Source organism: Lycorma delicatula, chromosome 13 (genome assembly GCF_047948215.1).
Source record: "Lycorma delicatula isolate Av1 chromosome 13, ASM4794821v1, whole genome shotgun sequence".
NCBI lineage: Eukaryota > Metazoa > Arthropoda > Insecta > Hemiptera > Fulgoridae > Lycorma > Lycorma delicatula.
Genome location: NC_134467.1, coordinates 47735893 through 47756983, shown reverse-complemented (window position 1 = coordinate 47756983; position 21091 = coordinate 47735893). Strand labels below are relative to the sequence as shown.

Here is a 21091-nt window from a genome sequence, read left to right as displayed (position 1 = left end):
TATTATTCACTGAAAAAAAAAATTAAACTTTGGTGGAAAATTAAATTAAAAAGTATAGAATTTTTATCAAATTATACATTAATTTAATTATGTTTTTTTTTATGGTTATGATGCGTGTAAAACAACAAAAGTACAAGACGCACCAGTCAGAGTTATTTTCTTCGAGAGTAATGATGTTAATAAAACAGTCAATTCTTGTAGTAAACAGAATGAAAGTGTCATTAGTTGGGCTGAACATCACCCAAATTTCAGTGAGCAAGAGTGTCAAAAGTTCTCCAAGTATATTTTAGATTTCTGCTGGTAAGACGCAGATAAGACTTAGGAAAAGACTTTTTGTACTTAATTTCATAATGATAGCATAAAAATCAAAAGTGTTCCAACTATACTTTACATTTCTGTTTGTAAGAGATGCTTATTATTATTATTATTTTTATATCAATTTTAACAACTAATTATGGATAGCTAAATTTAATAAAACACCACATCAAGATTATTTTTAGAAAAGAACATTATAATAAAAATAACACCTTTTCTAGCTTTTTTACTGAACTACTTCAGTTCATATTTTAAAAGTTTTACTACAAGTGTAGGTAATAATATTTATGCAATGTATCATTAAATTTAATTACTGTTACCTGTCTACATGCTTCAAACCGATGATCAAATAAAAGTTTACTACAAAATTCATGAGCTGCTTCTTTTTTGCCATTACCGTTGCATGAATAATCATCATTTATAGCATCGATGCACATTTCTGTAAAAAATAGATAAAATGTTAAATTATTCATTAACCATATGCGTGCGCGCACGTAAACACACACTTTAAATTTAATAATTATAATAAATTTAATAACTGTTATACATAAAATTAAATTTAATTATACGTATATTTATATTTAAAATTTTATTTATTGATGAACTACTTACAACAATTATGTTTTATAATATAATTATTGCTGATGCAGAGATGGGGGTCACAATCTGTACACAGCCCAGATAGTAAAAACAAATAATTTAAAAAGTCTCATTTTCAGCGCAGAAAATAAAATTTCAATATAACATAAAGTAGTGTAATATCAAACAAGATTTTTTTTATTTTGAAGCTTATAAACTTTTAAAAACTTTTATAACTGTTTTTTAAAACAAAACATTATGTTCAATAAACAATATCATTCATATGATCCCCAAGGCATCGCTTGACATAATCAAATCTATCAACAAAATTTTGCATGACTCGTACAAATTAGTTTGAATTCCGCTAACAACGTGTCAAGTATTTGCTTTTAAGCCATCAATCATTAGTGGTTTGTTGCTATAGTTTTGTGACTTAACATCACCCCAGAGAATAACGTCTAAGGGAGTCAAATCGTATGATCTTGGTGGCCGATTGAAATTACCATTTTGTGAAATTATCGAATCGCCAAACTTTTGATGCAATAATTGAATTGTTTCAGCAGCTGTGTGGCATGTCACTCTGTACTTTTGAAACCACATCTCAATCAAATCAAAATTATCCAAATTTGCAAACAAAATTCACAAATGATAGCTTGAGAGTATACAACATAACGTAACAGCATCTCCTTGCTCATTTTCGAAAAAAAAAGCCCAGTGATTTGTGCAGACTAACCGAAATGTTGATGCAAACGCAGTTTTTGAGATGATATGAATTATGCTCGAATTTTTAATCGACTCTTCAACAGTTGAATGAGATGGGCAATGTATCTACTGAAATTTTATGTAATTTTCTCGTTGTTTCTGCTAAACACTCCTCATTGTTGTAATAGGTTTTTACAATAAATGAACGTGTAACATGGCATTTCCAATAACCTCTAAGTCTCCATAAAACAGATATCAAATATGGCAGCTTAGAATTTTGTAGTTTGAAAATGGCAATTTGAAATACCAGTTCTTACAGAGAACTTCCAGATCCTTGAATTAGAAAAATATATTTCTTATTGATTTAAAGATTAGAATGTCCTTAAAACAATTTACTGTCTGGTATTAAAAAAGAAAAAAGAAAAACGTTTTATGGGTAGGTATTCAAAATTAATTGGGTTGATAAAATTAAAAAATGAGCTCTTAAAATTAATATGAGAAAAGAAAAACTTTCTACCTAAAGTTACTGAACCACGTATAATGACATCCAAATTACTTGGATTTAAAAAATTTGGCGATAGAGAACTATGTACAACAAAATAAATCTTACAAAAAGACAAAGATTGTAATATATTAAACAAATTATTGAGGATATATTATATAATTATCATATTAAGATTAAAAGTTTAGCACAGAACAGAAATGATTTGAGAATTGCATCAAACTAGTCAATGACTGATAACTAAAAAGAAAAAAATTTTGAAAACATTAATGGTTACTGTAAACAATGACTTTAAGCATGTTAAAAGATCATGTGCGTCTCAAATTCCATAAATATGAAAACGTATAAGCAAATGAAAATTGGAGACAATACAAAAGATAAAGGAACCAGTTTTAATATATTTTAACAGATGGCATGTGAAGTATTACAGCCTTTTACTGAGGGAAAAAAATTAATACTTACAAGAAGCGAGAGTAAAAAAAAATAATTTTTGAAATTTGAAATCTGTTAGAATGGAAGGTACATTTTGAAAAATTATGAAATAACGCTAATTTCCAGAATCTACAAAAACCCATTGATAATAGGATCTAAATCTTGGTCTTAGTAAAACAGGTCTATTTAACTTTATGAATTTTATAGATAGGGAAACTTCAAAAGGATTCTATTTTATTTCACTATGATAATCCACATCGTTACTGGGTATTAATACCAAGGCCATTCAGTTTAACAATACGTGATGCGAATGAAAACAGTAGGGTATTACAACTGTGAATAAATGCGATCAATAATTACATTTAGTAATTCAATAAAAAAAAAAAAAAATATTATAACATAACCAAAAATGTTTATAGAGGACATAACGTATTATGGCACAAATCATTCGAAAAAAGGTAAATAATAACATTCCAGGCTTGCTAGAATAAGTGAGAAGTAAAGTCCCATCACCACTTACATCAAAAAAAAAAAAAAAAACATATCAATGTGATGAATTTATAGAAGGCAGGTGATATTCGGCATTCAATAATGAACATCTTATTCACAGAAAAAGAAAATTTCTGATTGAGATTATTTCTTATATATTTAAAAATACATCTTAGATGTAATACAAATCAAAAAGAAATGGTGTAAGGAAAACAAATTATTGTAAAATATTTTATGAAGAAACACTGTATTTATGTACTGTCTTTCTCAACAAGACAAAAAATATTTGGTAAAAAGATAATTAAAAACACATACGATAGAAAGATGGAAAAAAAGAAGGGTGGACTATGTAAAGGGTGATGGAGAAAAAACACAGATGGAGAAAGTTTTCCGGGAGAAGGTTAAGAGAAAAGAATTATGCAGATTGAAGATTTGCAGCCAATCCAAATCTAAAAAGAGGAATGATAAAAAAGTCGGTTATCTGGATGCCATGCTGTTTGTCATGTATTGTGGTTTTATCTGCACTATTATTTATTCCATTGATAATATTATCTTAGATAATTATTATTTCATTAGAAATAAACATTTTCAATTTTAAGTTAATGTGTTGAAATGGCAGTTTTTGACAAAAAAAAGGGTGAAACAAATTTTAAAATAGGTGATGTCCAGATAACTGACATCTTACTAGGATGGTCTAGAAGTTAACTTGTCATCGCAAATCAGCTGATTTTGAAGTCAAGAGTTCTAAGGTTCAAATCCTAGCAAAGGCAGTTACTTTTATATCGATTTGAATACCAGATGGTGGATACCAGTATTCTTTGGTGGTTGGGTTTCAATTAACCACATTCTCAGGAATGGTCGACCTGAGACTGTACAAGACTACAATTCATTTACATTCTGACATATCATCCTCATTCATCCTCTGAAGTAATACTCTATGGTGGTTCTGGAGGTTAAACAAAAAAGAGAGATAACCGAAAAATACCAAAAAAGGCTTACCACCAACAGTTTCAACTCTCCATTTATCAGAATATTCTTGAATACTATCATGATATTCAGATAAATCATTAATAGGATAGCCATCCATAGTTCCACATAAACCTGCTGTTCTATTCCATAACTCTTCACCGATGTTAATTTCAACAAAATCCTGAAAAAACAACACAAAAAACTTTCACTGTCAGCTTTTTGATGTATTTTATTTAGTAATCCTAAGTCATAGTATCAGGATCGTAAAACTGTCAGCTATTAAGAGTTATCTGCAATTAGAATGGGTTTATTAATACAAATAATTACAAATTTATGCACTGAAAATAAGAAATACAAATTCAATAGAAAATCTTGGAAAAAAATTTTACATTACCATAATCTTTTATAAGAGGCAAATGAAAAAAAATGCACACTTGAATAACGGGGGAACAAAATGCTGCACAAAGTGACAGGTGCTGCTGTATTGTAGTTCATTCAGCAACTACTAACACTCGAAAACTTGATGAACATTTTCTCATTTTCTATCAGTTGCCATTATTATACAGTCAAGTACGCCTGCTATGTCAACATGTCTAAAACAGCTTGCTGCAATTGAATTTTTAACAATGGTAAAAGTGAACCCTAGTGACATTTATTTAAAAGCCATTTATCGTGATGAAGCCATTGACTGAAACATCATCTTGCAGTGGTCGATCCATTTCCTACAATGCATTTCCATTTAGATGAGCTATGTCCAACCTCCAACTCGTGGCCTGTGGTTCAAGTTGTTACTTTTGTGTGGCCCTTACAGATTTTACATTGATACTTTTTTATGGATTAAAAAATCTTAAAAATATAACATTTTGTACAATTGCACATCTATGTATTTTGGCTACGACTGCTTAACATTGTAATACGGTTTTCATTACTATTTTTTATATTTAACTATTTTACAACAGTCGTAGTTGGCTCTTATAGTCTTAAATTTTTTAACTTATGACGCTAAAGATACACACTAAAAAAGATTTTTATTTTAAAAATAATATGATTTAAAAATAAAATATATATGCTTAAAAAAAAATTAAAAAAAAAGATTATATTAGAAATAAAATATAAATAAATTTAGTTAGATTACGGGAATTTGATAATAAAAATACCATTATAAAAAACACATTATATTAAAATATAAAAGCTTATCGATTTTTTGAAAAATATTGTTTTATTATACTGAAAACAGTGTAATGAAATTATAATAGGTCCTTTATACCTCTTTTCTATGTGGTATGTGGCTCAGTTTACATTCCTAGTATTTTATTGGCCCGATAACGATTTTGGATTGGACATAGCCGATCTAGATACACATATGGAAAGAAAGAGTATGACACATTATTGTACAACTGGGCAAACATAAAATCTGTTTTCAATAGGTGTCATACAAACTCAAAGAAAAGAACAAACAACAATAGCAATGTTGTGAACAGTTTTTGAAAGGTTATTGTGATAAGGGAGATGACTTCCTTTTGTGATGGGAGACCAAACTCCAAATGACAACGTAGAAGAGCATACATAAACTACTGGTATTACGGTTCAAAAACTTCTCTTGACAGTGTTCTTTTTTTTGAGGATTTTGAGGTCACAGTGGACCACTTTAGTCAACTCTGGTTTATCTTTTCTTTTTCTTTTTTTTTTTTGATTGCTTCCCAATACTTCTTCATTCTGTCAGATCTTGCTTTTTTGAGTTCTTCTGAACAAACCCTCATTGTTGTTTTCTTTTCTTTAATTTAAATCTGGAGTTTGCTTCTTTTAGTATTTTTATATTATCAGTTTTGTTTAATAAATCTTCTATTGTGATTTTTAGTTCTTGCATATCTTGTTTAATTTTGGTTATCCAGGTCAGTGTTTTGGACATTTTCCAGTATTTCTCGACCAGTTTCCTGATGAGCCTGTTCGGTTCTGTTCTTATTATGTGTCCAAAGAAGGAAATTCTTTACTTTCTAAAGTAGTCTAGAGCTGGTTGTATGTCTTTATGTATCTCTTGGTTTGGTATGAGTGGAGAATCATTCTCCCCCATCAGTAAGTCGTCTTTTATTTATGCATGTTCTTCTTTCTATTCTTTGCATCTCTGCTGAGTAGGAAATGTTGAATTTTAGTTTGAAAAGTGTTTCGCTTCCATATGATATTATAGGTCTGATTACAGTTTTGTATTGTCTGCGTTTGGTATCTATTGAGATGAATCTTTTGTTATGTGTTGCTTTGGTGGTATTTTGTGTATAATTGGGCTTTTGTGTTCTTTCTTTCCAGTTTATTTTTTCTTTGAGGTCGTGTGATATTTTCTCCTAAATATTTAAACCGGACTTTGTGTCCGTTAATAATTATGTGATTCAATACCAGGGGATTTATGGCCATTATTCTAATCTTTTCATATGATATATTTAGGCCTATTTTTCCTGCTAGTTTTTTCAATGAAGAATTAGTATTCTTTTATTACAAATACATGCACGTTATCAATCACCTGTAAGATTGTAAATTCTGTGTGATACAATACATAGAGATGTTAAAACAAGTCTTAGGAGAATTGTAAGTATAGTTTGACAACCCACAGAGCTATAATTCTGAAACACAATACTGCTTGACCACACATTGAATGCAACTAATTAACTTCAAATTTCACACCGTTCATTTTATTGAAGAACGCAGTAAAGTCATGTATGAAGGAAAAATCGCCAGCATTCTTTATTGATGAAATGAGAAAACTAGTTTACCACTGGTAGAAATGTATAGGTGTAAATACAATGTAATTTCTTGCCCTATTTATTTTATTTGACTACCTCTTTTCAGTTACGAGTTACGAGCAACTGTGCATTACTCTTCAGTCACCCTTTGCAATAAATAATAAAAATATACAAGGAAAATAAAAAATATATAGAAACAACATTTATGAGGTATTGCCTGAAATTAATAAAATAGACAAGATGCTAGGTTTAACAATGTCTCATCATAAGAAAAAAAACCAGGCTTACATACCTTCAGATTCCAACGAAGATTTATATTAACAGATGTAAGAGATGTGATAATAGAGTGATCATTATTAGATACATCGACTCTAAATCCTGCTAATTGTGTTGGTACATCATAAGTACGTTCTGATGTTTTAATAATTGATTGCCCATCTTCTAAAATAAAAATTGAGAAAATGTGTTAATATTACATTTTTTTAAGTCAAATTTATTTGTAATAATGGAGAATTTCTTCATAAAAAAAATTAAAAGATTATAAAAACATTATATATTTAAAGATTATAACTTGACAATCTTTTGGTATATGGTATGTGTTTTTTGTATATACAACATGTGTGTATATATATATATATAATGTGATTGATTTGCACCAGCATGATGTAGAAATCCTGCAGCATGCACAGATTCACTAACTTTGACTCTCCCACCATTATATGTCCAAGTAGCACACTACTGCCATCTCTCAGTCTAGGCTAGTGATATAGTAAGCAAATGTTTTCCTTTCTTTTCTCAGGAATGGAATTAAGAGATATTACACAACAATATGCCATTTCTTTTTCTGTTAAACTCTGTGAGAATGCTATGACAACTATGCTTAATTTCAGAAGGCTTTTGGAAATGATGTTCTATCAAGAGCAAAAGTTTTTCATTGGCATAAAATGTTTTCTGAAGGCAGAATGCATGTTAAAATGAAGACTGCAGCGGATAACCACCAACTTCTTGGAAAGAAGTAAACTCAACCAGGGTGTGTAAAACTGGACTTGATCTGATTAAAGATTGACAATTAAAATGATAGCAAAAAAAGTGAACATCAATTGAGAAAAATGTTTAGTCAAATAATAACTGAAGATCTGGGAATGAAAAAATTTGTGAAAAACGGTATCCAAAATTCTCACCAAGCAACAGGGAGAAGACTCACAGAAAAATGTGACAACTAATCTTTTGGAATAAGTAGAAACCGATTAGAATTACTGCATCGTGTTATCACCGGTGATGAGAGTAGGTTCTTAAAAAAAGATCCAGAGAAAAAATATCAAAGTTTTGTATGGTTTCACAGAGATTACCAAGATTAAAAGAAGCTGGCAAATACATGCTTGCATGCTGTTTTCATTTGAAAGGGATTGTTCATAAAGAGCAGGTGCTTCCTGGAGAAACAATATTTCTATAAAGAAATTCTAGAAATACTTTGAAAATGAGTCCTCTATTTCCATTTCCATATTGCCAATAACTGAATCCTTCATCATGATAATATACCATCACAGGCTGCACTGTATGTACAGCAGTTTTTGGTTTCAGAAGGCATTTTGTACTACCAGCTGTGGTAGTACAAAATGCCTTCTGTCACGGACTAGATGTTGAGTAAGGTAAGGCAGCTGTGCCTTACCTTACTCAACATCTAGTCCCGTGAAACTTTTTTCTATTTCCAAAAGTCAAATTGGTGATCAAGGGAAACTTCTTTCAAACAAAAGATGATGTCCAGAGGCTTAGATGGAACAAGGGCTTAGATGGAATTCCACAAGAACTCCAGGTATATTACCAATAATGGTCAAAGTGTTGGAATAAATGTGTTAGGTAGAAGGAAACTACTTTAAAAGAGATTACATTGCAATCGACTAAAAACTTGGAAGTAAACTTTTTTCAAATCAGTTCATTTACTTTATGTTTATGTATGTATATGTGTGATAATATTATAATAATAAAATGGTAAAAAATAAATATGATTCTTTAGGTATTTATAAAATAAAGTGCAAAAAATGTGAAAAAATATATAGTGGAAAAACAAATAGATCATTTCAAAATAAAAAAATAAGTTTCTCAATTGTTGCAGACCATTTAATAATTAACAAACATAATTAGTTTTTCAATTATTTTCCAAAGTAAACATTGAACGCAAAAGTAATAATAAAAAATTAGAAATTTTAGAAAGATTTTACATACATAAATAAAAATGTAAATTCAGTATAATGAATCTGCAGACAGAATTTGATGAGGACATTCTTATAAATATTATTTAAGTTGGTAACTCTGACAAGAAATTTTAAATAAATAAATCAGATAATCAGTACAGTAGTGTATTAACATTAAATATTATGTTAAGGAAATTTTAAAAATTAATGTTTTAAAATTATAAAAGAAAAATTTTTATTGACTGAACAAATATTTGTTTTAAAATTTTAACTTATCAAATATGTAAATGTGAAAAGAGAAAAAAAAATTTACTAAAGCGCTTTGATGGAAACTGAAAAGTAATATTAAGAGTGTTCTTTATTTCTGTACTTGTGGAGGGGCCGAATAAGTTTATATTTTGTAATTGGCTTATATATATATATATATATATATGTTCAATAATCAATAAACATACCACATGTTGAATACACACATAAACAAAATTTAATCATTAGTCAACAATTAAACCTAATTTATTATTTCTGTAATTTTTATAATGTTTAAGATAACTAGTTTTAAAGGATTCATTTATTTTTCCTACATTAATTTTATAAATTCTACATAGATTGTTTATTTTATTATTACTTTTCTTTTTTAAATTGAATTTATTTCAATTATATTTTCTAATTGTTCAATAGAATTTAAATATAAATATATATATATATTTTTTTCTTTTTTTGAAAATTCAAATAATTCATTAACACATTCACCACTTTGCTAATAAAATGTAATATTAATGAAATATAAACCACTAAAACACAGTAAATAGAAAAGTTAAAGTTTTCCATATTAATGCCATATTAATTCCAAGAGTCAATTTTTGCAGAACCACATCTTCAGTTATTAAATTTTATATATATATATATATATATATATGTAACATATACACATGCACGATATCACGTGCATGCACACACACAAGCACATATATACAAACACAGACAATTTATGATATACATAAACAGATATATGATTTCACAGTGCCTTCATAAGATAGCATGCAAAATTAGATTTACACGAACTAATTTTGAAAAAAAAATTAAGTAGTTAAAATAATGCTTTTATCATGTGCTTTTATTAGACGAGTAAAATTTATTTTATTGTATAAGACTTCACTACAATTGTCAGTGCATATAAAAATACCTTATTACCTAAATTAAACAAAATATTTTATACGTTTAATGTTCTAGAGAATTAATTGCATCCCTTAAAAATAGTTTATTTTTCACCAATTTCATTCCCAATTTCTTCTGGAATCATAATTTGAGAAAATATGATGTCAATTGATAAGTTAACCTCCGGTCAATTAATAAAATATAAAGAATACTGTTAATATTACAATAAATATTGGTATTACAAATACTAACCGTTTACAAGTAATTTGTGTTCAGTATCACCAATATAAATATGAATAACTGGTGAACAATTGTGTTTCTTACAATCTGGATTTTTGTTAGACATCTGTATGTGAAATAGATTATCAACTTTATCGTCGACAAGAGTGTATAAACAATCGCTTTTAAAACTGTAAAAAATAAATAATAATATAAATCTAACAAATAATACATACAATAAAATATTTGGCTTACATAATATGATGAAATAACTTATAGATAAAGCTGGCTTTCTAATTGTTTAAAATTTTACTTATTGCATCGGGTACAAATAAGGACACCACAGAAAAGCATACCAGGGTTTTAATTTGCTGTAGTATCTCTTGGATAAGGTGTACAATGCTGACTTAAGGCTAAAATTAAAGAATAAAAAGTACAGTTATAACTGCACGCATAGGTGTAGATTGATTCCCTATCTTTCTGTTTGACAATGTCACTAGCAAAGGTAGTGATTTCTGAACAAGTCACTACCTATTGTCACCTCTAAGTGACAATAATATTCATTGATGGCAAATCGGTATGAAATAGCCAGATGTTTGTGTAAAGAGACGAGTACGGGACAACCACGGGTGTCTGAAGGAAATGTTGAAAGTGTTGGGTCGGGGAGTCTTTTCTGCACAGTCCTAAAACATTTCTCAGGAAAGCCAGCCACAAACTAGCAATACTGATGAGAAATGCTTTAAGAAAACTCTTGAATGTACTTTCATATCATTTACAGCTGTTACAGACTTTGAAGCCTACTTCGTAATTGAAATGTTCCGGCATAAGATGACTACTTGATATTTTGTTCAGAGATGTGTCAATATTTAGTTTTAGTGGAAACATTAACCGTATCTGGGAATCAAAAAATCATGATGAACTCATAAATTACAAAAGGGATTCTCCAAAATTAAATGTTTTCTTAGTAATAACTCAAAAGCAAGTTTACAAGTAATTCTTTTTCACTAAAGATAATGTAACAGGAGTCGCTTTTTGAGTCGCATAATTTGGATATGCTGTGCACACAAAGATGGAAGAGAGAATTTCATTTGTGAGCAAGATGGTGTGCCTCCGACTGGCATAACTCAGAATCGATTGAATGATATTTTACCTGACCGTCGAACCGGTCGGCATGGACCTGTTGGATAGACCTTGTTTGTGATGGTCTCCAAGGTCATCTGATGGCCCCAACAGGCCTTCGAGCTAGTCGAGGAGGTGCGGGGCTTACCCAAGGCGGATGACGAGCGTGCATGTGTCTACGTGCTGGACCTTGAGGGCGACAAGAAGTCAAAAATAGCTTGCCGGGTCTGCGACCTGGCACCCGGTATAAAGAGGAAGCTGAACAGTGGCGCTATGCTCCCAGGCACTGCGGTGCGACATGTCGCGGCCACAGGCGTTATTGGGGAAAAAGAGGAGATCGACCCGTCGGATCGATCTCCTCTTTTTCCCCAACCTGTACGTGATACCAGTTAAAGGGGAAGACATAACTGCTGTCGACTGGTTGCTATCTGGTCTGGAAACCGTTTCAACGTAGAGGTACACCCGGTGACTGTTGGGGCGCCAGGGGGTAAACTGGGTAGCATAGTTAAAAACACCCTAGAATTCTGGGCAAGAAAGCATAAAAGGAAGGTTACTATGTTTCACTCAGGGGACCCGACCGAGGAACGGCGTGAGAGGCAGACCGAGACCTACGGCAGACGTAGGTCCTACGTGGATCTACGGCAGACGGGCAAGTCCTATGCAGAGCTACTACGCCAAGTGAAGGTAACAATGGGAGAGGAACTGGCTCCTAACATACTCTCAGTTCGTAAAAAGGCAGGGGCGAGGATGTCGAGGTACGGGTGCGGGCGGGGACCAACTCTGCCCAATCCCTACGAGAGAAAATGGCACAGAAGGCGCCAGAGGTGAAGATTGGTGGGAAAGGGCAGTTGGACAGAAAAGAGGTTGTCCACATTAGAGACCTCGACGCTGAAGTGACTAAGGAGGAGGTGATGGCGGCGGTACAACGCGCGCTGGAGGGAAAGACGTCGGCTAGGATCACGTCGGTCCACCAAGCATATGGACAAACGCAGAACGCTACTGTGGTGCTGCCGTTGGAAGAGGCGAAGAGGCTTACGTCCACCGGGAGGCTCCTTGTAGGGTGGCAATCGTGTCGAGCGGAGATACGAAGACCAGATGTTTCATGTTGCGGCACACTGCACGGGTCCCGATAGGAGAGCCTGTTGTTACAATTGCGGGGCGACGGGGCACAAGAGCGCAGAGTGCCGGGAACCCACTAAATGCGTGGGTTGTGGAGTGATTGGGCATAGACTGGGTAGCAGGGACTGTAAACTCGTTCGGAAATGAAGTGTTTACAGCTCAACGTAAACAGAGCCGTGGCTGCCCATGACTTGGCACGGGCGGCAGCGCTGGTTGGAGGATACGACCTACTGCTGGTCGTGGAACCTAATCAGCGACTGGTTAACTCAGGCCACTGGTATGTTGACCAGGATGGCGATGCTGCTATACGGAATGTCACCGGCAGGTTTGCAGTCACGAAGGTAGTTAGAGGTAGAGGGTTCGTGGCTGTAGACATCCATCGACTCACGGTGATCGACGGGTACATCTCTCCCAACAGCGGAATGGATCGACATGAAGAATTCATCGGAAACCTGGAGGAATGCATACGAAGGGCCGGGTTCCCGGTACTTTTGACCGGGGACTTCAACTCCGAATGCACTGAACTCGGAGGGTGCCGGTCCACGCGGAGAGGCTACACCCTAGCTACAATGCTTAGGGACGGAGGACTGGTGGTCATGAACACGCCTAGGGTGCCTACATACGACGCAAGGGGTGATGGATCGGTGTTGGATCTGACAGCGGCCTCAGATAGGGTGGCAAGAAGGATAGCGGGCTGGCAGGTAGTAGAAGATGATTTTACCGGCGACCACAAGGCCATAATTTTTGAAATACAAGGAGGCGGAAGGGGTCTAGAGGAACAGGACCCTATCTGGAGGCCGTCGGAACAGCAGGCCGCGACGGTAGCGGATAGGACGGCGGCAGAGGTGGCCTGTAGGCGTGTTCACACCCTCGAGGAATTCATGGCCATCCTACAGGGGGAATGTGTGAAACAGCTGCCACAGCCTGGGAGACGCGTAAAGAATGTTTACTGGTGGAACAGAGACATTGCGAGACTGCGTGGTGAAACCAAAACAGCAAGGCGGAGGATGCAGCGCGCACGACGGAGGGACTCTGAGCGCCTACAGGAGGAAACGGAGGTGTTCCACGCGGCACGAAGAAGCCTTTGTAGAGCCATTAAGGCTGCCAAACAAGAGGCGTGGCAACAGCTCGTGGAAGACCTGGAGCAAAATCCGTGGGGCAGGGCCTACCAGATCGTCACCAAGAAGTTTGGTAGGCGCCTGACCCCATTGACAAGGGAACAGTCTCTCACGGCGATAACGGAGCTCTTCCACGTCGAAGAGGAGGAATGGGAGCCGATAGCTGGTGATCAACAAAGGCGCTTCACTGTAGAAGAACTACAGTGGGCGTCCAAGAAGATGGGCCTGCGGAAGAGCCCGGGCTCAGATAACATCCCTGGGTCCATCGTGAAGGTGTTGGTGGATAGGCACCCGTGGACGGTGTTAGACATGTTCAGCGGGGCATTGTCCACTGGGAGTTTTCCCGGCTGTTGGAAGGAGGCCAGGTTGGTCCTCCTCCCGAAACCGGGAGCCGAAGAAACCAGGAAATACCGGCCGATCTGCCTCATCAACACGACGGGAAAGCTGTATGAGAGACTGATCGCTGAAAGACTGAGGTCGGAGATCGAGGTGGGCGGAGGTCTTTCCCCAGACCAGTACGGCTTCGTTCGGGGAAGATCGACCGTCGACGCCGTCCGACGGGTGCTAGAGCGGGCCAGAGTTCAGTCGGCAGGCACGTGGCGACGAAGGAAGATCCCATTGATCGTTCTCCTAGACATCAGGAATGCATTTAACAGCGTGCCACGGGGAGTGATCATGGGAATACTCCGGGAGAGAGGGATCAACGGCTACTTGCTCGCCGTAATAAATGACTATCTGCATGACAGATCTCTGCGGGTACGCACAGAGGAAGGATAAGATGACTTCAACATGTTTGGAGGCGTTCCGCAGGGGTCGGTGCTGGGGCCTCTTCTTTGGAACATCGCGTACGACGGCCTTCTGCGGGGAGAACTCCCGGAAGGATGCACAGTCGGTCGCGTACGCAGATGACCTCGCGCTGATGATGTCGGGACGGACGGAGGAGGAGGTAGAAGATAAGGCAAACTTGGCGGTGGCAGTCGTCAGCAGATGGCTGGGGGAGAGAGGACTACGACTGGCACCGCACAAGACGGCGGCTGACACGATCACCGGCAGAAGAAGACTGAGGGGAATGTCCTTCATGGTGGACGACGTACGGGTCCACACGTCCGGTTGCGCTAAGTACCTGGGCGTGTGGATTGACAAGAACGGGCTGTCTAACACCCACCTCAGAGAGGTCACGAAGAGGGCCGAGCAGATACAAGACGCTCTACAAAAACTAATGGGCAACAAGAGCGGACCACGGGCGAGCAAGCGACGGCTGATCCTTTCAGCGGTTTCCTCCGTCTTGCTGTACGCGGTCCTGGCCTGGAAGGACGCACTTTCGAGAAGGAAGAACGTACGGATGCTAGCCTCCCTTACCAGAAGAGCGGCGATACGCATAACATCGGCGTACCGCACCGTATCTGGATGCGCAGTGGCAGTCATCGCAGGGGTGCCTCCCATCGAGCTGCGAGCCACGCAGCTGGTCTCCACACACGAAGGAACGCCGAAGGCGGAAGCCGGGAGGCAGCTGATGGTCAACCGGCAGGAGATGTGGAGAACGGCTACGGCTGGGGCATGGACCAGGAGACTGATCCCGGACTTGGGACCGCGGGTCAGGCGGAGGCACGGGGAGGTAGATTACTTCCTCACGCAGTTCCTGTCTGGACACGGGGAGTTCGGGGTCTACCTACATCGGTTCAAGAGAAGACAGACACCGAGGTGCTTCTACTGCGGTCAGGATGACACGCCGGAGCACACCTTTTACGAGTGCGAAAAGTGGGCTGTGGTCCGGCGTAGGCACGGCACAGATGGCCTCACTCCAGAAACAACTGTAGCTCACATGCTGAAAGGGAAGAGAGAACGGGATGCGGTACAGAGCACGGTGACTAGAATCCTGAAGACGAAGGAGGTACATGGAAGAGAGTGGGGAGAAGACTTCTAGGCACGGGTAAGGAGCAATGTCCCTAGCAAGTATACTGTGAATTTATAAATAAAATAAAATAAAATACAGGGGGCGAATCGTGGTCGCCGTGCAGGGCCAGGGAGGCAGCCTGGATGCAGAGGACGCTTTGGCTCCTTCATATGCAAGAATGAAGGTCAGTTGGGGTGCTCCGATGATGCATTTGGGACCCTCAGGTGTGAGAGGGGGGACGCGGCGGTTTGCCGGCTTCGCTCAATGCGTAGCCGGCAACCTAGTGTAGGGACGGGAAGGGTAGCCTCTAAGTGGAGGGATGTAGTGGTCGTCCAGAAGGGAGGGCTACTGCATCTTCATGAAACTGAGAGGACCCCGATGGGACGCCAAAGAAAAGGCAAGACAGGGGGGCAGTCGACTGCCACGGCACTCCGACATTCCTGCGCATAGCCTAACGGCGGAGGCCGGGGATGTTGGGGGTGTTTAAGAAAAAAAGAAAAAAAAAAAAAAAAAATCACCGAAGAACACCGGTATCCATGATCTAGTAGCCTAACGGCGGAGGCCGGGGATGTTTAAGAACAAAACAAAAAAAAAGAAAAAAAAAAGTCATCTGATATGATCCCATTTTTTTAATTTTTACATCAAACTAATTTATATAATTAGTTTGATAAATTGTTTATCATAATTTATGATAAACAATTGTTTTCATAAATAGAAAATGACATTAGACTAACTCCTTTGCATTTAATAGGCTTGAAGAACTTGGTATACAAAACTGGTATTTCTCAAAATCATAAAACATTGTTTAATATTTAAATATTCCTGATATCAAAATAATTACTTTTATGTAAGTTATGTTAAGCAATCATTATCATTTAGAAACATAACGTTACATTAACTAATTCATAATTACTACGTCTGAAGAACTCAAGATTGGTGTCTAAAATCAGCAAATTGAAAACACTGTTTATTACTTATGATAAGTTTTTACTTTTTATATTAAACTAATTTGTTTTTATATAAATTACGATAAACAATCTTTACTATTAATAGATTACATTATCTAATTCACATTTAATAGGTTTGAAGAAGACAAAATTGATATCTGAAACCTATTCTCCCCAAAACCTAAAACATTATTTTTTTAATTAAATACTTAAGATATTTAAAAAATTTTATATATATATGTAACATCACTTCTAGTAGGTCTGAAGAAAACAAGTTTGGTATCCAAAATCGATATTCCCCAAACAATAAAACATTATTGTTACTTAAATATTCATGATAATTTTAATTTTTACATCAAACTAATTTGTTTTTATGTAAAAACAATCATTATCATTAACAGATGACATTACATTAATTAAAAATCACATTTAATAGGTCTAAAGAAGAAGGTGAGATTAGTAAGTAAAACTGATATTCCCTGAAACCATAAAACATTTTATATTTCATTTTAATATTTTAACAGTCTCGATATTTTTTAATTTTGATATCAAACTAATTTCTTTTTTTAAAATAAATTATGATAAACAATCGTTTAGAAACAAGTAAATTGCACATACTAATTCATATGTAATAGGTCTGAAGAACTTGAGATCGGTGTGTGAAATTGATATTCCCCAAAACCATAAAAAAATGTTCTTTATATTTTTGTGATATTTTTAATTTTTAACAAAAATTAAATTTGGACAATAATAAACATTTTTAAATTTATGTGCTCGCTGTAGTCCACATAGAATATTCTTTGATAATCTCCCGGAAAGAAGAATACCATTGTTTTCTCAGATAAAAATGTGGGTTTTGCTCTCTATGGTGGAAATAAACTAAAATATTGGTAATTCATATTAGTTCATCTTAGATTCTGAGGGAAAATGTACCTACATTTTATTAGGATAATATGAGTCTAAAAACTTGGCTCTTTTTTTCATATTTCTATATAAGTCGTGTGATACTAATTGATTTTTTTTTTTTGACAAAAACATAAAGAACTATTTAGCACACAATTTGCTAAATTGTCAAAGTTTATTTCAAATAATGTAAATAAGTTTAGTAAATTGTTACATTTTTTAACATGTCTGTGAAAACAGACTAAATATGTGAATAATTTTCAACACTCTCTTGTCTCTTTATGATGTATAAATGATGTCATAATTCATAAAAAGATTTGACATTCACTCAGTCTTGAATTGAATTGTAGGTCTTGTATAAACCAGAGATTGAATCACCTATATTTATCATACATTTAACGACAGCTCGCTAATGACTATGTAAATCCATTTAAGCTGCAAGATAAATTAAAAGTAAGAGACTTTTCATTGCATTTAATTTCTGTCATTATAATATTATATAAAGACATCATTGTAAAAATAGATCTGAAGAGAAAACTGCTCAATTGTCAAAACAAACAAGGGAGTGTGGCAGGGATGTCACACATTGTTGCCTAATTATTAAATACAAGTATATATAAAGAGGGATGATTCAAAACTATATACGGTGATCTCTCCTGTGATTCTATAACTAAATGTAGTAAAAAAGGTTCATACAAACATAGGCCTGAAAACGCCTTGTTAGTGAGTTATGGCTAGCGAAAGATTTCACCCAGATTTCGATTTCCCAGGGAAATGAAATACTGGGAAGGTAAATTAAGGGGTGAATTTAGTTGTTTCTTATGGTTTTTAACCTGAAAATATTAAAATAATTGAGACCCAAAACTGTACTTCCATTAATTTTAAAGATATTTGATGTAAAATACAAAAATTGCGAGTAAAAAAATAACACATTTTTGGGTTTAACATAAGAAAACTTTGTTAAATGGTTAATTAAGTTTTTTTTTTTTTTTCAATTAAAAACGTAGAAAATTTAATTCTGAAAAGATTCATATAAATTACTTAAGAAATTCAATACAGAATATTGAAATGTAACGTTATTAAAAAAAAACCGACTGAATTGTGAAAAAAATTTTAACAGCATGAAATAACTAATTTTGTCCATAACATGATAGTATATCAAAGTATCAAAGTGTTTGAGTAATCTAAACGGTGGGTTTTTTATTGTATTAAGGTACCTGTGAGAGATTCTGTGTACGGTTCAGAAAACAGTTTTTACAAAATTTAGTAAAATTTTCTTTAATGCATAATAGGAGACAATCCAAGTCTTCATTTCCCTGGGGGAACCAAAATCCAGGTGAAATCTTTTACTAGCCATAACTCGTTAATGAAGCATTTTCAGGCTTATGTTTATATGAACTTTTTTCCTATTTATAGCAATAGAATTAGCTCCTGAGAGATTACCGCATAGTTTTGAATCATCCAACATATATATAAATACTTTGTATGTTTTAGTATTAAGAATATGAAAGAAGACTGTACATTAGGTATAGAACTAGGAGAAGATTACTGAATTATAAGACACTCTACTAAGATGACATGGTACTGATGCAAGGTAATGAGAATAATTTGTAGAACGTTATTTTCCAATCCATGCCCAGAATGATACGGTCTCAATCATTTAATGGTGACAGACACACAATGAAAAACAAGCATACAGACATACCTTCTGTCAGGAGCCTGTCTGGCTTGCAGAAGCAAACTTCACACAGCGCAGGATTACCGACTTTTACAAGAAAAAATTAATTGCAGTGTGCAGAATACAATCCCTCAACATAATTGTGTATATATACGTTACAGTAGCTTTTAAAATGCATGTATTATTTCAGTTTATGCAACAAAAAAAAAATTGCAAGGAAAAGTTTTTTTTATTTTTTTAAATAAATATAAATTACATCCACGTTACTAAAAAATAATGTAAGAGAAAAAAGTGTTAAAAAACTACCTTATTATTCTTCCATCAAATGTTTTATAATGTGAACCACTCCACACAAAACACGTACCAGGAACCGGTTTCTTCTTTTCTAATGCAAAAATATTTTTGAGTAAATCTTCATTTTCAACACCTTCACCACCAAAATTACCAAAATGAAACGTTCCATATTTGGTGTGTTCCTCAGGGATGTGCTTTCCTTTAAATTCCCTATTCCTTTCTTTTGATATAATGTTCGTTTCAGAAATTAAATCACCTGTTCATTAAAAAAATAACATTAATGAAAAAAGAAAATATAAAATGCTGAGATAAAGAGAAAATATAGTAATCACTAGAATTTTGCATATCAGTGTTTTTGTGTCAACATTTCAAGCCTCCCTCAGTCCAAAAAAACACAAAAAAGTATAGAAATTTCTGTAAGCTGTGTATACATATGTATATATTCTGATTAATATATCCGGACTGGCTCAACATTAATCTTTCGAAATAGCTAAAACAAAAATTTTATAGTTGAGGCCATTCATGGTATTACATTTTTGAAAAAATTAATAAGTTATAGAGGTAGTTTTCACTACCTAAATTTCTGACTTTTTTGTACAGCAGTTATAGAAAATTGAATTTATAGGATAAATACAACTTATTAAATTATCTAAAATTCCAAGGCTTTAAGTCACTCAGTTTTAGGGATGAGAATTATTCAATATTATTTCTAAAAGGTTTTTCTCTCATACCTTGAAAACTCATTGATATTATTTACTTCAAATGACCAAAAATAAGTAACACTTCAAACGAGTGTGAGCTTTTTTTGTCTTCAGTCATTTGACTGGTTTGATGCAGCTCTCCAAGATTCCCTATCTAGTGCTAGTCGTTTCATTTCAGTATACCCCCTACGTCCTACATCCCTAACAATTTGTTTTACATATTCCAAATGTTGCCTGCCTACACAATTTTTCCCTTCTACCTGTCCCTCCAATATTAAAGCGATTTTTTCAGGATGCCTTAGTATGTGGCTTATAGTCTGTCTCTTCTTTTAAATATATTTTTCAAAATGATTCTTTCTTCATAAATTTGCCGCAACACCTCTTCATTTGTCACTTTATCCAGCCATATGATTTTTATTCTCCTATAGCACTGCATTTCAAAAGCTTCTAATCTTTTCTTCTCAGGTACTTCGATCACCCAAATTTCACTTCCACATAAAGCTACACTCCAAACATACACTATCAAAAATGTTATCCTGATGTTTAAATTAATTTTTGTTGTAAACAAATTATATTTTTGAATGAAGGCTCGTTTCGCCTGTGTTATTTGGCATTTTATGTTGCTTCTGCTTCGTCCATCTTTAGTAATTCTACTTCCCAAATAACAAAATTCTTCTACCTCTGCAATCTTTTCACTTCCTATTTTTATATTCAGTCGTTAATCTACATTAGTTCTACTACATTTCATTACTTTCGTTTTGTTCTTGTTTAAGCTTAGGAGATTCAATTGCATAATAAGGTATTAATAATGTCCATCCAATTCTATGCTCATGTCAACACATTTGACCACATTCCTGGCTACTATTATTAGGTGTACTCTATTTCTTTCTTAGTAATGTTATCTTCAATTCCTACAGAGTGTGTGGATTGCTCCTATAAACAATTTCTTTTAAGTAAAATTACAGAAAGAAGTCTGGACTAGTCAGATAAGGGAATTTTGCTGGCCACAATTCTTTAGAAATGATTCTTCCA

The 21091-nt window shown here is 34.8% G+C and overlaps 1 protein-coding gene across 1 annotated transcript in view; it reads right to left on the bottom strand.

The window, feature by feature from the left end:
- Window positions 1-21091, bottom strand: part of Hml (hemolectin) — a 278319-nt gene that overhangs the window by 192645 nt on the left and 64583 nt on the right. The window contains exons 11-15 of the mRNA XM_075381665.1: window positions 19371-19614; window positions 10320-10477; window positions 7013-7161; window positions 4019-4169; window positions 636-754 (exon numbers count right to left, since the gene is read on the bottom strand). Coding sequence (XP_075237780.1) covers window positions 636-754; window positions 4019-4169; window positions 7013-7161; window positions 10320-10477; window positions 19371-19614 — 821 coding nt within the window. The remainder of the gene's footprint in view (window positions 1-635; window positions 755-4018; window positions 4170-7012; window positions 7162-10319; window positions 10478-19370; window positions 19615-21091) is intronic.